General features: G+C 36.4%; 1 protein-coding gene across 2 annotated transcripts in view; it reads left to right on the plus strand.

Moving 5' to 3' along the window:
• The window catches only part of LOC131167315 (nuclear pore complex protein NUP93A), a 46,120-nt gene that overhangs the window by 20,791 nt on the left and 8,140 nt on the right, over positions 1-17,189 (plus strand). For both annotated transcript variants that reach the window (XR_009140093.1, XM_058126074.1), the window contains exons 11-13: positions 3,098-3,184; positions 3,256-4,155; positions 4,861-5,042. Coding sequence is in view for 1 of the 2 variants with exons in the window: in XM_058126074.1 (XP_057982057.1) it covers positions 3,098-3,184; positions 3,256-4,155; positions 4,861-5,042 (1,169 nt within the window). In the remaining variant the exon portion in view is untranslated. The remainder of the gene's footprint in view (positions 1-3,097; positions 3,185-3,255; positions 4,156-4,860; positions 5,043-17,189) is intronic.

The raw sequence follows: 17,189 nt of genomic DNA on the forward strand, positions 1-17,189 counted from the left end.
TTTTTATTATCTAAAAAGATGACACTGAATTAGCAGCAATTTCTATGTAAATTTCTTTTGTTGTAATTTTTCAAATTGCCAAATAGAAGACTTAAACTTAGAATTGTCAAATGAGGAAAAGACTAAAAGTATAAGATTTATTCGCAAAATTAGAGTTAACGAAGTTAAGCTTGCACTAAAAAAATGAAAAACGGCAAAGCTATGGGACCGGATAACATCCCAATTGAAGTTTGGAAATGCTTGGGTGAAAATGGAATTATATGGTTAACTAATTTTTTTAATACAATTGTAAAAACTAAGAAAATGCCAGATGAATGGAGGAAAAGCACTTTAATATCTATATACAAAAATAAAGGAGATATTCAAAATTGTAATAACTATCGTGGAATTAAACTTATGAGTCATACGATGAAACTATGGGAAATAGTAGTTGAACAAAGATTAAGGTTAGAAACGAAGATCTCAGAAAATCAATTTGGTTTTATGCCTGGGAGATCTACCACAGAAGCTATTTATCTTTTAAGAAGATCAATGGAAAAGTTTAGGGAAAAGAAGAGGGACTTGCATATGATATTTATTGACTTTGAGAAAGCATATGATAGAATACCTAGGGAAGTTCTATGGTGGGTTTTAGAAAAAAAGGGTGTATGTTATAGGTATACCGATGTCATTAAGGATATGTACGATGGAGTAATGACTAGTGTAAGGACTATAGATGGAGAAACTAGAGTATTTCCAATTACCATAGGTGTACATTAAGGATTTGCTTTGGGTCCTTATCTTTTTGCTTTAGGATGGACCAATTGACTAAGAGTATTCAAAAGGAGGTTCCATGGTGTATGTTATTTGCAGATGATATTGTATTAATTGACGAAACTAGGGATGAAGTAGAGGCTGAGTTAGAATTATGGAGAGAAGCTTTGGAATCTAGAGGCTTTAAGATAAGTAGAAATAAAACAGAATATATGAAATGTAATTTTAGTAATGATAAGAGGAATATTGGAGACAAAGTTCAACTTGATGATGAAGAAATAAATAGCACTTGCAGATTTCGATACCTTGGATCTATTATACAAGCTGAAGGAGAAATTGAAGATGATGTAATGCATAGATTTAAAGCAGGTTGGGTAAAATGGAGAAGTGCTTCAAGTGTGCTATGTGATCGTAGAATACCTTTAAAATTGAAAGGGAAGTTTTATAGGACAGCTATAAGACCAGCTATGTTATATGGATCGGAATGTTGGGCGACGAAGAAACATAATATTCAAAAAGTAAAAGTTGCCAAGATGAGGATGCTTAGATGGATGAGTGGTATAACATTGAAAGATAAATTAAGGAATGAACATATTTGTGGTAAGTTAGGTGTAGCTCCTATAGAAGATAAGATGAAGGAGAGACGACTCAGATGGTATGGACGCTTGCAACGTAGGCCTGATTGTGCACCTGTGAGGAAGAGTGAGTTAGTTACTGTGGGGGGCAGTAGAAGGGGTAGGGGTAGACAAAAATTAACTTGGGAGGAGATAGTGAGTAAGGATTTAATATCCTTGAATCTATCAAAAGAAATGGTCCATGATCGCATAAATTGGCGGAAAATGATTCATATAGCCGACCCCACTTAGTAGGAATAAGGCTTGGTATTGTTGTTGTTGTTGTTGTGTAATTTTTCAAATTGCAGCATGTTTGTATGAGTCAATGCCATTTGATGAATCTTGTATTTCTGCACAACTTTGAATTTGTAATTTTTCAGATTTTAAGGTTTGCAAACATTTATATGAAAGAACTATATTTTGGTTAAATTAGTTAGTCAATTGCCACATCTTTGTGCACATGGGTGTTTAAATTTCTGTAGCATTTACATTATGCTTCTTAGATGTTCTGTCTGTTTTCGAATGCTCTCATTTGTCAATTTCATGCTTTTGTTTTTCTTAAGAACTGTTCCTTGAGGATATACAGCACTATTATTTTTACCCCTCTGACCCTTCTTCGCTTTGTACTTAACCCCAACAAATCCCACTTCGTTCCTCCAGCATCACCCATTTTTGAATCCAATTCATCCAATATCTCTTGGGCTTCTCAAGCCTTCCTAGGAATCACCTTCACTGGTGTAGGTAAAATCCCATCTTTGTGCAGCATTTTATTATCCAATCCATTGTTTTCAAAAATAGAAAACTATTCCTTTCCCTCACTTGCCCCCACCCCCCTTATTTTTTTGATTGAGGGAAGGCTGTGAGGGCTTTCTGTTCTGTTTTATACATGACTTCCCTTCTCACAGAGGAAATTGAAATGCCTGTTTGAATTATTGGTTTGCTTGCTTATAAAAGTCTCTGCAAGAGGAGAGCCTAGGCATTGCCCCTACCTTATCTCATTAGAATTATTTGGTGGTTTAATGCTAAACATGTTTAACAGTCTCCCATGTAGTACTTCTCCCCCCAATTTTAAATAGTTATGGTTTAAACCAACTCCTATTTTATGTATTAACAACAACAACAACAACAACAAACAACCAAGCCTTAAGTCCCACTAGGTGGGATCAAATGTACGAATCTTTTTCCATCAATTTACACGATCAAGGACAATTTCCTCCGACAAATTTAGGGCTATTAAATCCTTACTATCTCATTCCAATTTATTTTTTTGGGTCTACTCCTTTCCCTTCTACTGCCCCTCACAGTAACTAGCTCACTCCTCCTCACTAGCGCACTGTTTGGCCTATGTTGCAGATACCCAAACCATCTAAGACACCCCTCCCTTATCTTCTAGAGGAGTTACGTCTAACTTACCACAAATATGTTCATTCCTTAATTTATCTTTTAACATTATACGACTCATCCAAATTAGCGTTCTCATCTCGACAATTTTTGCTTTTTGGTATGTTGTTTCTTAGTGGCCAACATTCTGATCCATATAACATATCTGGTCTAATAGTCGTCCTATAGAAACTTCCTTTTTAATTTTAAGGGTATTCTATGATCACACAACATGCTCGAAACACTTTTCTATTGTACCCAACTTGCTTTAACTCTATGCATTAATCTTCTTCAATTCCTCTTTCAGCTTGCATAATAGATCTTTTTTTTCTTTTTTGTATTAAATGCAGATATATTTTTGCTTGAGAACTGGCTACCATGATGAAGCAAGAGAAGTTGCCTCGTCATCTCGTGTTTCACACCAGTTTGCTCCTCAGGTACTGATTATTGAGTTCTTGTTCTTGAGGCAGATTTTAGTGGCTTTGGTTGTTGATCTCCTCCTTTACAGCTTACTGAGTGGATTACCACTGGAGGTATGGTATCAGCTGATACTGCCACCATTGCTTTGGAAGAATGTGAAAAATTGTTAAGGATGGGTGATCGGATTGGTCGAGCTGCATATGACAAAAAAAAGTTACTTCTTTATGCTATGATATCTGGTTCTCGCAGGCAGATTGATCGCCTGCTTAGAGAGCTTCCGACTCTTTTTAACACCATTGAAGATTTCTTGTGGTTCAAATTGTCGGCTGTAAGGGACTGCCCTGCAGGATCCTCCTCTATTGTCCTCAATGAGGGCTTAATACCCTACAGCCTGGATGATTTGCAGGCTTATTTAAATAAATTTGAGCCATCATATTATACAAAAAATGGAAAGGACTCTTTGGTATATCCGTATGTTTTGCTTTTGAGCATCCAGTTGCTACCCGCAATCCTATACCTGTCCAGGGAAACAGGTGATGAAGGATATAACATTGATGCTACCCATATAGCTATTGTGTTGGCGGACCATGGTATTATTTCTGAAGGTGCTGGAGCCGGGCAGAAACTGGGGATGATGGACGCTTTTGCAGAGACATCTAGCTTGATCAGGCAGTATGGTTCAGAGTATTTTCGCCTTGGTAATCTTCCAATGGCACTGGAATATTATGCACAAGCTGCAGCCACAGTGGGTGGTGGTCAGCTGTCATGGTTTGGGAGAGGTAATGTGGATCAGCAAAGGCAGAGGAGCCTGATGCTGAAGCAACTCCTAACTGAGCTGTTGTTAAGGGATGGTGGGATTTATCTGTTACTTGGTTCAAGAGGCACTGAAGAAGGTGAGCTGCAACGTTTTCTGACTGATGCAAAAACCAGACAACAGTTTCTGCTTGAAGCTGCACGCCAGTGTCAGGAAGCTGGGCTTTATGAAAAAGTAAGGCGTCTTTTCTTCTTTCCTTCGCCCATGAATTTAATTAGGTATTTTATAGGACCTCACTTGGGTCTCCATGACACTTGATTTTGGCATATATGCTGGAAGACTTTCATACACTATTATTTTACACACACACACACACACACATATATATATATAAATACGTGTGTGTGTGTGTGTGTTCATTCTTGTGCATCTGGGATGGTGTCGATGGGCGTGAGTAGGACTGCTTGGACCTTGTAAAAGTTGCTAATAATTGTGTTGTTACTTTGTAATTTGTATGCTTACATGAACATTTGAAAGATTCGGTAACATTGTTTTTCTCTCTTCATCCATTTGACTTAGTAAAAATTGAAATTTTTTCCTTTTGTGTTTGTTCTGATGTTAAGCCCTCTTCATAATACAAATTGGAGATTCTGGAACGTTGCTAATGATATGAATGTATATAATGCTATAGCCATGCATCAGGATGTCTCATTTATGGATTCACCTTATATAATATGACATGCTGCAGACTTCAGTATGTTAATTGTTACCTTGCTCATACATTAAGATGTCTCATTTGCCTTTTGCACTTGATAATAGTGTTGATTTTGTACTCTTCCATGATGTTGAGTTATTTCTTTTTCACATCGTTCACCAGTAATTTCTTTAACCTAGTCTACTGATTTACCTTCTTTGTCTCACGGAACCATCAACATCCAGTCTATAGAAATCCGGAAGAGAGTTGGAGCATTTTCTCTGGCGCTGGATACAATTAATAAGTGCCTTTCAGAAGCAATTTGTGCCCTGTCACGTGGTAGATTGGATGGTGAGAGTCAGACTGCTGGACTGATTCATTCTGGCAATGAGATCTTGGAGGCATATAAGTATTCTCCTGATGCGAGGTCATTTTACCACTTTATTTATTTATTTTTTCTGCTCTACTGTTCCAATGTGGTATGTGGTTGGTACTTTTAGTAAAAGTGATATGCAGAAGGAACTATCGAGAATTAAGAGGCATTTGATCATTCATTTGGTACCACCTATAAATAAGTACTTGCATCTTTTATCATTTTTATTTTGCTAGGATATCGCATCACCTATTAGAAGTAATACTTATAAAAAGCTTCTTAAATTAGAGGTAGGGAGATGCCTATGATACCATTATACAATGATATACTAATGTCATATTATAATATTATATTGTATTATAATATAGCATTATATTGTATCATATTATATATACTATTGTGCATTTGTACTTATTATTTTTTTTATTTTTTTGATAAACAAAAAATTATATTAGAAGATATAAAAAAAGGAAAAATAAAACAAGAATGAGAAATCCTCATTTTACAACAAGAAAACCCTTGCCAATGACCAAAAGGAATTACCCTTGCCAATATCTTCCTAAAGTGTTTAGGAGTCACGTTTGTATGGCGGCAAGATTGCATGAAGTCCAGCCCAATCGTATACATATTTATCCAAGGAAACACTCAAGCTTCCAACCCAACTGTCAAGTCTCATGACTCAACAGCCCTTGATCCAACTAAGGTAATCACTGCTGAACTCGAACACGAACTTGAACAGTAAAGGAAATAACTCATATTATACTAGCATTGAGGGTAACTCTCATCCCCACAGCAATCAGAGTCTTAGATGATACCGCCCAACTGTAGAGCCGATGGCTATAAAGGACGTGCACCCAAACCTTGAAGCCAAGAGACCTGTACTATAACATTCCCAAATGGATCGTCCGCAGGGCTCCTAATCCCACATGGCAGCCCAAGACACCCTTTGAGGATGTCAAGAGCCTACCCTGAGCTCTCCTCAGGGTTGCTCACTTAGTACCCCATTAGAATAGCGGGGGAGGTAGGACATTCACTTGGTATTCCTCCAAAAGTCATTTATCCAAAGTATTCTCAGTCACATACAAGTAACCACTAAGGATCTAATGATCATACATCTTAGATTCGAGAATACTACCATCAAAACTATCTGAACCAACCACAATGTCACAAAGACATACCAAAAAATCATCCCGGCTACAACCGCACAGTTGCATCCAGGTTAACTAACCATACCTCCAAGTCAACATCATACACCAAAACCATGTGTTAGGATTGTAGAATCTAAGACCCTACCATTTTCCCCCACCCATTCCATTAACGTCTTCGTTGATGAACATACATGAACCAAGTTTTAGCAATGCTTGCAGAACCATAATGCAAGAAGCTTCAAACCAACCTCAAACCAAACCCTTCACCGTAGCTACAGTTGTCTCCAATCCCATGGTAGACTTGATCCCAATTTGATTTAAAATTGCTCGTGGCACACATCTCTAAAGTCTAAACCCAAGGTCTTCAACAAAACTCATAGCCAAAACTGAATTCAGCTTCCTCTAAACGACACTCAGATTGAAATGGCAGTCAATTTCCATCTTGCATAATTTCCATCGAAATCTCAACTTATCATTCAAAATTTATTGAAATCTTGAAATTTTAGTGAAACTTGTCGAAATTTTTAACCATATAATGAAATTTCCGTGGAATTCAAATGAGAGATTTAGGAGTGAAGTGAAATTTCTCTTTTAGTTTATTTTATTTATTTTTATCAAAACAAGAGATTATTACAAGTGCTTTTGAAATTGCATGAAAAAAAAACTTACAACAACATTTTATTTAACTATTTATGTCTAAATTATCATTATTTGTATGATAAATAATATTTAAATGATTTATGAATTTCGTTTGTATTACCTGAATATGTTTAATGTACATTATTTTACAAATATGTTTGATACACACACTATATTACAACTTTTGCACCTCATACACCACATAGAAATTCCTATCAAAGTTTCCGCACTTTTGGAGCTTCGAAATTTGGGTCGAAATCGAAATTTAAGACCTTGGTCACAACACAACTGCAAGTTGACTGCCAACTAGCATACCAATAAGTTCAAAAGATAACTTTTAGAACTCAAACCTCTCAATCCTTGATATGGATTTGTATTTACAACCTTGTCTCTTGAAGCCAAACTCTTACCATTGTTCTAAAGAGCATTCACCACACAAGTTTACAGCGGCAAACCACTTCCCAAAACCAAACTCGATCTGAAATTAGTTGAGATTCATCTTAGTCCAGTACATGGAGCCAAGTCGAAATCTCATCTGATCAAGTTTCTCTCATAGCGCAATTCTGATACTCTGTACGGTACCATTTTTGACAATCGATACCATCTCAAGGTTCCATACCAACCTTACCATGTAAGAATAGATCCCATATCGAAGGTTCTCCTAGTTTGACCATCAAAACACTTGGTACTTAACTAACCAAGTAGCCATAAAAGCTCGAAATCAAAATTTTGAAACCAAAGTGAGTCTCCACCTAGGAGTATGACAAAACATAGGTCCAAAGATGGATCCGCACCTTGGAGTCGCTACACAAACAATTGAATACAAAACCATGGGGTTACCATGACCAACAAGACAACCAAGCTGAAACCTGACAAGTCATTTCGAAGGCAAGTCTCCACCCAATGAGCCTCTTGAACACAAATCCAAGGATGAGTCCTCCCCAAGGAAACTCCACGAACAACGAATAATCTCAACATTCAGGGTACACAAACCAATTCCTTGTGAGATAACCAACCTGTCCAGAATACCACAATTTTTAAGCTAACCAACCAGCACAAATCCAACCAAAAGATCAAGCCAAGAACTTCCTCAAGTTCTCAAGTCTCAAGTTCAAGCCACACCTCAAGTGGCCATCCTCAGTACCAAAACCAATCTTCTATGTCCTCACACATTCAAGTCTCAAAACCCAAAGACGAAGCTTAAGGCTCCCAATTTTTTGTAACAACACAACAACAAAACCAAACCTTAAGTCCCACTAGGTGGGGTCAACTATTTGAATCCTTTTCCGCCAATTTATGCAATCATGGATCATTTCTTTTGACAGATTCAGGGATATTAAATCCTTCCTATCTCTTCCCAAGTTATTTTAGGTCTACCCCTACCCCTTCTATTGCCTACCACAGTAACTAACTCACTCTTCCTCATTGGTGCATTATGTGGCCTACATTGCAAGTGTCCGTACCATTTGAGGCGTCCCTCCCTTATCTTATCTTCTATAGGAGCTATACCTAACTTACTGCGAAAAAGTTTGGAAATCCTTAATTTATCTTTCAATGTTATACCACTCATCCATCTAAGCATTCTCATCTCGACAAATTTTACTTTTTGGATATTATGTTTCTTCGTTGCCCAATATTTTGATCCCTATAACATAGCTGGTCTTATAGCTGTCCTATAAAACTTCCCTTTCAATTTTAAGGGTATTCTACGATTACAGAGCATACTTGAAGCACTTCTCCATTTTACCCAACCTGCTTTAACTCTATGCATTACATCATCTTCAATTTCTCATTAAGATTGCATAATAGATCCAAGTTATCGAAATCTACAAGTGCTATTTATTTCTTCGTCATCAAGTTTAACTTTGTCTCCAATATTCCTCCTATCATTACTAAAATTACATTTCATATATTCTATCTTATTTTTACTTATCATAAGGCCTCTAGATTCCAAAGCTTCTCTCCATAATTCTATCTCAGCCTCTACTCCATCCCTAGTTTTATCCATTAATACAATATCATCTGCAAATAACATACACCATGGAACCTCCTTTTGAATACTCTTAGTCAATTGGTCCATCACTAAAGCAAAAAGATAAGTACTTAAAGCAGATCCTTGATGTACACTTATGGTGATTGGAAATTCTCTAGTTTTTCCATCTATAGTCCTTACACTAATCATTACTCTATCGTATATATCCTTAATGACATCAGTATACCTACTATATACACCATTTTTTTCTAAAATCCACCATAAAACTTTCCTAGGTATCCTATCATATGCTTTCTCAAGGTCAATAAATATCATATGCAAGTCCCTCTTCTTTTCCCTAAACTTTTCCATTAATCTTCTTAAAAGATATATAGCTTTCGTGGTAGATCTCTTAGGCATAAAATAAAGTTGATTTTTTGAGACCTTCATTTCTAACCTTAATCTTTGTTCAACTACCCTTTCCCATAGTTTTATCTTATGACTAATAAGTTTAATTCCACAATAGTTATTACAATTTTGAATATCTCCTTTATTTTTGTATATAGGTATTAAAGTGCTGTTCCTCCATTCATCTGACATTTTCTTAGTTTTATAATTGTATTAAATAAATTAGTTAACTATATAATTCTATTATCACCTAAGCATTTCCAAACTTCAATTGGGATGTTATCCGGTCCCATAGCTTTCCCATCTTTCATTTTTTTAGTGCAAACTTAGTTTTTTTAACTCTAATTTTGCGAATAAATCTCATATTTTGTCTTTTCCTCATTTGACAATTCTAAGTTTAAGCCTTCTATTTTGTTTTCGTTAAACAACTTACTAAAGTAATTTCGCCATCTTCCTTTAATATCTTCGTCCTTAACCAAGACAATATCACCCTTACTTTTTATACATTTTACATTTCCTAAGTCCTCAGTCTTCCTTTCTCTAGCTTTAGCAAATTTAAATATATCTTTTTCCCCTTCTTTTGTATCTAATCTGTCATACAAACTATTAAATGATCTGTATTTAGCTTCATTAACAATCTTTTTTGCATCTTTTCTTGCCTCCTTATACTTTTCAAAGTTATCCCTGTTTCTACATTTTCCCCATTTTGTCCTCTTGACAAAATCAATCTCAACCACAACTCTTCATGGTTATCATTCTGTTCTCTCTGCCCTCTTGCTTGAATTTTAACTTTCATCTGAAAGGCAACCCTTTGGCTTAGTTGTGCTACACAAACTTGCACAACAACAACAAACAAGAAAGGCCCTTTGGTCACAACGTCTTATGTGCTCGTTAGCAACATGGCTCGAATGTCATCAGGCAAAACTCGTAATAATGCCCTCAGGCAAAACTCATCTTAGTGCTTTTTGGCATGGGTAATCGATGAGGCTACAAATGTAAATGGAGCAAACATGCTTCCATTAATTCCTCAATAAAAGTCTCCAACCGCATTTGTTCCCACCGAAACATGTCATACGAGCAATTGGGTTCCAAAGAAGTCTAATGAGCAACTTTCGTGGTTCCCTACGATTCCATACCCCACTGGGTAAACATCATCGCTATGACCAACACAGAGCTACACTTGTGGCTTGAGGACATTTGTTCAAGTTGCTCTCAACTCATTATATCGATAGATCTAAGAATGTCACCTTTCTCTATGGGTACGAACTTCTCAAGTTCTGTAAAGACCCCTTTGGACAAACTCCTTCAACCATCCGCTTCCACCAAATCAAAGAGTATCACCTCTGCTTGTGGAACGAGGACACCACAAAGTCTCAACGGTAAACCATCCGAACTCCAATGTTAACCACAATAGGACGACTCCTAAAGTGTGGCAACATTAAGGATACTTGCCTAGAGGGTATAAGGTATTCTCATCTTAGTTCCCCTTCCATCAACCCTCATCCCTTTTCAAGGGTGTAGGATACCATCAAGTAAACAGGAATTTGCAAGATGTTCACTGAAGGTTAACTTTCCTTTCATTAATTGTAAGTCTGTAACAAGTTACATGACCAAGTGGGGAGTGCTTGACAAGAACCTACTCAAAGATAACTTGCTCTTTCCTCCACTCAATGTCACAAACCAAATGCCCACAATTGAGTCAATGGCAGCAGTTTCAATCTTATTTTGAGATCAACTCTGATACCAACTGTCACAGTTGTGGAGTTCTCAATGGCCAAAAGGAACCACCCTTGTCAATATCCTCCTAAAGTGTTAAGGAGTCATGCCCGTGCAACAGCAAGACTACACCAAGTCTAGCCCAATCATACACATCCTTATCTAATGAAACACTTAAGTGTCTAACCTAGTGGTTAAGTCTCATGGCTTAACAACCATTGATCCAACTAAGGTCATCACTGATGAACCCAAACTCAAACGGTAAGGGAAATGACTCATATTCCACCAGCACTAAGGGTAACTCTCATCCCTACAACACAACTAGGATTTTAGATGATAACACCCAAATATAGAGTCGATGACTAAGAAGGACATACTCCCGAACCTATAGCCCGATAGACCCATGCGATCTCATTCCCAAATGGATTGTCCATGGGGCTCCAAATCCCATATAAAAGGCCAAGACACCTTTGAGGATGCCAAGAGCCCACCTCAGAGTGCTCCTTAGGGTTGCTCACTTAGTACCCATCAGAATACTAGGGGAAGTAGGATATAGCTCACCTAGTTCTCCCCCAAAAGTCATGTCTTTGAAGTATTCTCGGTCACATATGAGTAATCACCAAGGATCTAATGATCATACATCTTAGATTCAAAAATACCACCATCAAAACTATTTGAACTAACCACAATGTCACAGTACCAAAATCATCTTCTTGCAAATCGCGTAGTTGCATCCAAGTTAACCAACATACCTTCAAGTGAAAATCATACACCGAAACCTTTTGTTAGGGTCATAGAATCTAAGACCCTAACATAGAGCCAGCCAATCCTGTTGGAAGTCTTTTAAAGGAACATGTTGAAAGAAACCACTTGCTGACACCCATAGCGACACAAGATAAACTACTCTACTCCGAAAGCAAATTGTTAGTTGTAGCCACGTCTTTGAAGATTCTAGCATTTCTCTTGAATCAAACACCAAATAATAGCCATAATAGTGTACCACCACAAAGCTTTCCTATCCTTTCCCATATCGAATCCCCTAAATATAGTAGTATAAAAAGCCTGCAATGTGGAGGGGCAAACCCAACTTTTGCAAAAGATGCCAAATATTTATTCCACAAGGCCAAAGTAGAAGGGCAATGAAGAAGTAAATGTGAGCAAACCTCCCGCTTAAACGAAGGACACAAATATCAGGCGACAGGGTCTTATTAGGTCCCTTTTTTTTTAATTTTTTTTTTTTGAAACAAGCAATTGGTATTGATTTTCTCTAGTATCACAACCCAGATAAAAGATTTTATATTTTGGGGAACTTATGGCCTGATCAGTTGCGAAAAACATTTTCCATTTTTGGTTTTCCGAAGAGTCATAAAAATTTGAGCTTATTTTTTAATTTTTTCAAGATTTGTATAAAAAAGGTTGTTGGGATTGGTGTATTCCCATGAGAGGGGTGAATTGGGTATTTATAAATTTTCTCCTAGGTCAATTCAAATTCCACAAACAGTATTACACAAACCTAGGACCTTTCTATGTAATCATAAACCCAATCAAATATTCAAACAGTTAAACACATGTACAACATGTAATAAATCAAACATAAAACATACATGTGCTGAAATTGAAAGTGTGGAAATAAAATAGAGGGCCGACACAAAATATGTTATCGGGGTTTGGCCAATAGTGCCTACGTCCCCGCTTCATGCTCACAAGCAAGATAATTCCACTACGTTGCTCACTTGCGAGTGGAGCGACACTGTTTACAACACCTATTAGGATAGTGCACCTAGTTCTCCTAACTGGATCTGAACCAGTCCGGTACTCTCCTAGCCAAGTCTGAGCAATTCGGGACTATTCACAGGGCTAATCTCCCTCTTTCGACCACCTGTCGAGAATACAACCGTTATTCAAATGAAATATTTTTTGTACAACCAGAAAGCTTCTCAAAAGCAGATGTGTACAACAATATGCTTAGAAATACACTCAAGTATGATAAGGAATTAATGCTCAAGTGAGATTTGGTCTAAACAATGTATCTACTCACAACAAGATATATATATATATATATATATATATATGTGTGTGTGTGTGTGTGTGTGTGTGAGTGAGTGAGGTCTTTGATTCTAGAAGACGTATTCACAATGTAAGCAATTAAAGAATCTAAATAACCTTAATCAAATACCTCAGTAATATGTTTAAACAATGAAGCACAAAATGGTTATGTATTAAGTTTGCAAAATATTTATCAAGGATAAATGCAAACTTTCAATTCTTGCAATTTGTATGCAAGAAACTCACAAGTTAAAATAATTTTTCCAAACAATGGGAAAAATTACCAAGCAAACTCTCAATAAAGAATTTTCAAATAAGTATAGCAATTTGAGAGTATATAAAGATTTGTGTAGGAAAATACTTGCAACAATAAAGCTCAAAACTCCCCTTCAACTTGCAATTAATTTGCAAGTGAGAAGTATAAGAATAATCTCTCCTCTCTTAAAAAGATTTTAGCAAGTAATGTAAGAGAGTATGAAAAAATTTGCTTGAAAATATGTTGTATGGGCAAATGAAAGTATAAAAATTTGAGAGGATTTTACCTTAATCAATTTGATAATCTCATGTTAATCAATACAAATGAGGGGTATATATAGAATGCCTAAAAAAAATAGTCGTTGGAGACACATTAGGTATTTTGAAAAAATTTAATTAAATTTTAACCCCCATTAACCATGGTAAAAATCTGACCAACTCGAGAGGTTCGATCGATTTTGTACCCTTCGTAGGTTCGGTCGACCAAGATAAAGGACGGTAGGCTACTCATCTAGGTTCGGTCGACCATGGCTAAAAAGAACTATACATTTGGTAGACTGGACAGTTGGAGGGTCAGACACGTTTTGGTTTGGTCGACCTAGGACGATACTTTCATTTCAGAACGGTCTACCATGTGAAGTCAACATGTTGATCTAACCGGTTTGGTCGACCAAGACTTTAATACTGCCAGGGGTTCAGTCGACCGAGGCTTAGTCTTTTCAGCCTACAATGTGTTCGGTTGACCAAGCTGGTTATTACCAGAAGGGTTCGGTCGACCGGGGCTATTCAAGAACGTAATTTTGACCCTAAGTTTTATCCCTATTTGTATAAATGTGACATTTTAGCCTAAGAGACTTTTTATTATGTGCATGGGGTCCTAAGGTCAATTTATGGTCATTGAGCATTAAAATCCTATCATGCATGCAAGTGCATTATTACAAACCATATTAATATTACGGACCCAAAATAAAACCAAAATGCAATACAATGGAGCACAACATGTCTTCTTCTTTTGCTCTTCATTTTTCCATTGAATATGCCCGGAGTATGTGCTCTTTAAGGTCTTTCTGGCATCCACTTCACTTTCATGTGTGTGTTCTGAATGATTAACCTGTTCAAGTACTTAGGCACACACATTAGAAATATGCGTTTTGTCATTATCAAAATTAGGGATTGGACTCAAAAAGTCAACAAAGGTAAAAGATAAAGAGTTTGTTCAAATGTTGAAAATAATTTTTCATTTTTTCTTTCTAGATTTCAAAATAGTTGCATAAAAGACAACTTTTTTTTTTTTTTTTTTCAATTTTCCAAAAATTTTATAAGATAACAAGATTGAGAGAATTATGAGAGACTTTTTTGTGGTCTGGTATGGAGGGTTACAAGTACCAAAATAGTAACCTAGGGAGAGGCCTATAGGTATAAAAAGGAGGGCTGGGTCTAGGTAAGCTGGTGTCTAAAAACACGAATCTTTTAGCTAAATGGCTATAGTGCTTCCCTTTACAAGAATTGCCCCTTTGGCATGATACCAGGATTATTTAAGATCTTCTTTGGGGAGTCCGTGGAGGTCCATTTCTCAGACTTATTCTTCTTTCACCTCTCACACTAAATTTGAGGGGAGGGTTTTTTGTATCCGTTTCTGGAAAGACCCTTGGCTGGGAAACGTATCCTTTTCCACTTCTTTTCCCCGTGTCTTTCGGCTGAGCTCTAAGCAAAATAGAGCCATATCTTTCTTTTTTGGGGATTTGAATAGCCCTTTGGTTTTCTAGAATCTCCATTTAAGGAGACCTCTTAACATAGGGAGATGGTGGAGTTTTCTTCTTTGTTATATTTATTGAATGGGACTAGCCTTTCTTTGGGAAGGGATATTCATTTTTGGTCTTTGGATAAGTTGAGAATGCATTCTTGCAAATCTGTTTTTGAATTCTTGATTCATTCTAATTCTTCTTTTCCACTCTATCAAATTATTTGGAAAGCCAAGGCTCCCTAAAAAATTAAGGCTTTTCGATTGTGCTTAATAAAATAAATACTAATAACTTGCTGCAAATCAGGAGACCTTTTGAAGGATCTCTCTCCTGATGCATGTGTGCTCTGCTACAAGAACTCTGAGACAGATTCTCACCTTCTTATGCAATGTGAATTTGCTTGGAGGATTTGGAATAAGCTTTTTGGTGTTACAGATAGAGCTGGGTATGTCCTTTGATGGGCGAATAGTTGGTCATTTCTTTCACAGGTTTTGGAAGAAGGAAGGATAGGGCAGCTTTAGGGAAGTGTGGCATATTTGCAATTTTATGGAGGATATGGTTGGAGCGTAATATTCTCTGTGAAGAAATTAAATTGGGTGCCAGTTTGGGATAAAATCCAGTATTTGGCCTCGCTGCGGTGTGTTGGTTTTGGATTTTTCAGAGGGGTTAGTTTCCAGGAATTACAAAGAGATTGTAGAACCTGCTGGTTTGTTGATCTTTTCTCTTTTGTTGTTTCTTTAGTTATTTTTGCTGGAGATGTCTCATTCTCCCTCGTATAAATTCTTTCCTATTAATGAAATTTTATTTTGCTATATAAAAGAAAAAGAAATTATATAAGGTAGTATTTCCATGCTCCCATGTGCAAAGTAAGAGTGAGAAATCTAAAACATGATAAAAACTAGTTTTCCAATTTTTCTATATAAAATTGGAAAAAAATGGCATTTTTATAATTATTTGAACAATTAGAAATTGAAAATAAAACTATTTCCTCAAGCAAATAGTGCCACAACTTTTTATTGTTAATTTATTTCGTACAAATGTTGTAAAAATGAAAATTAGCTGGTAATTTTTTGGAAAACTGAAATGAAAAATGAAAATTGTTTTCCACAACTAAACGTTCATGTAGCTTTCCTAAGCAAAGAGTACGAAGCAAAAGGGGCTGCATTAGGATCACAATTCAGATAGGAAAACAAGAGAAAATCCAAAGCTTGTACCCTTTTTTCACTCCCCAAATGAACACGAAAAAGGATCAAGCCAGTTGGTCCAAAGAGCCAGCTCATTAATCTTTCTCTCATTAAGACTCCTCCCAAAATGGAAGTTCAAGAATGCCTATCCTCCTGCAAAAGAAGAAAAGCAGAAATTGTGAAGATTTGATAATTGAAAGAGGTGAAAGAACTGAAGGCATCTTGCCCACCCAAAGGTCCTCCCAGAAATGAATTCTCTACCCTGCTATATACTGGACTTTAGGAAGAAAATGATGATAAATCTGAGACACAAACTTCCTAGGACTCAAATAAGTATGTTAACTCCCACTTTAGCATCCCATTCATTTTGTAGTGGACCAAATTTGCTATAAATTACCTTATGCCAAAGAGAATTAGGTTCTAAAGGAAAATGCCATAAGGCCCATAAGCATTTCCCCACCAAAGTAGACCTTGCAAAGCAGATTGGGTTAAATAATCCGTGGCGGATTAGGCGGATTATCGGGTGAAAAAATCATAATCCATATTCGACTTGTTTAAGTGGCAGATTGGTGGCGGTTCGGGTCGGATAATTCATGTCTGATGGCGGATAATCCGCCATTCTCAAATGTAATTTTATTATTATTTATTAATATTTTATTTTGTGTCATAATAGATGAAGTTTTATTTGAAATAATTAAGCAATGCCAGCTGCAAAATGACTGAAAATTTGAACTTTATTTTTAGTTTTGTGTAAAATTTATACAACCATGTTTGTATTTTTTTTGGTTCATATCTATATTGCATCATATTTCCAATGTGATTATTTACAAAAATTCAGAACATATTTATGATTTAATGTATGCATAACATTTTGAATTTTAAACTGTCCAAATGCAAAACATGAGTTTTGAAATTTACATTTTTCTTATTTAGCCCAAAATTAGAAAATTCATGTCACATACACACACTGCAAAAGAATAATGCCCATTGGGAATACAAAACAGAGCTTGGATTGGATATTTCAAATGATCAGGTCATCCACTAAAAATCTGATGCCCCAAAACTTCCACAAGACATCAAATTGAAAAGAA

The sequence above is a fragment of the Malania oleifera genome, chromosome 11 (genome assembly GCF_029873635.1).
Source record: "Malania oleifera isolate guangnan ecotype guangnan chromosome 11, ASM2987363v1, whole genome shotgun sequence".
In the NCBI taxonomy this organism is placed as follows: domain Eukaryota; kingdom Viridiplantae; phylum Streptophyta; class Magnoliopsida; order Santalales; family Ximeniaceae; genus Malania; species Malania oleifera.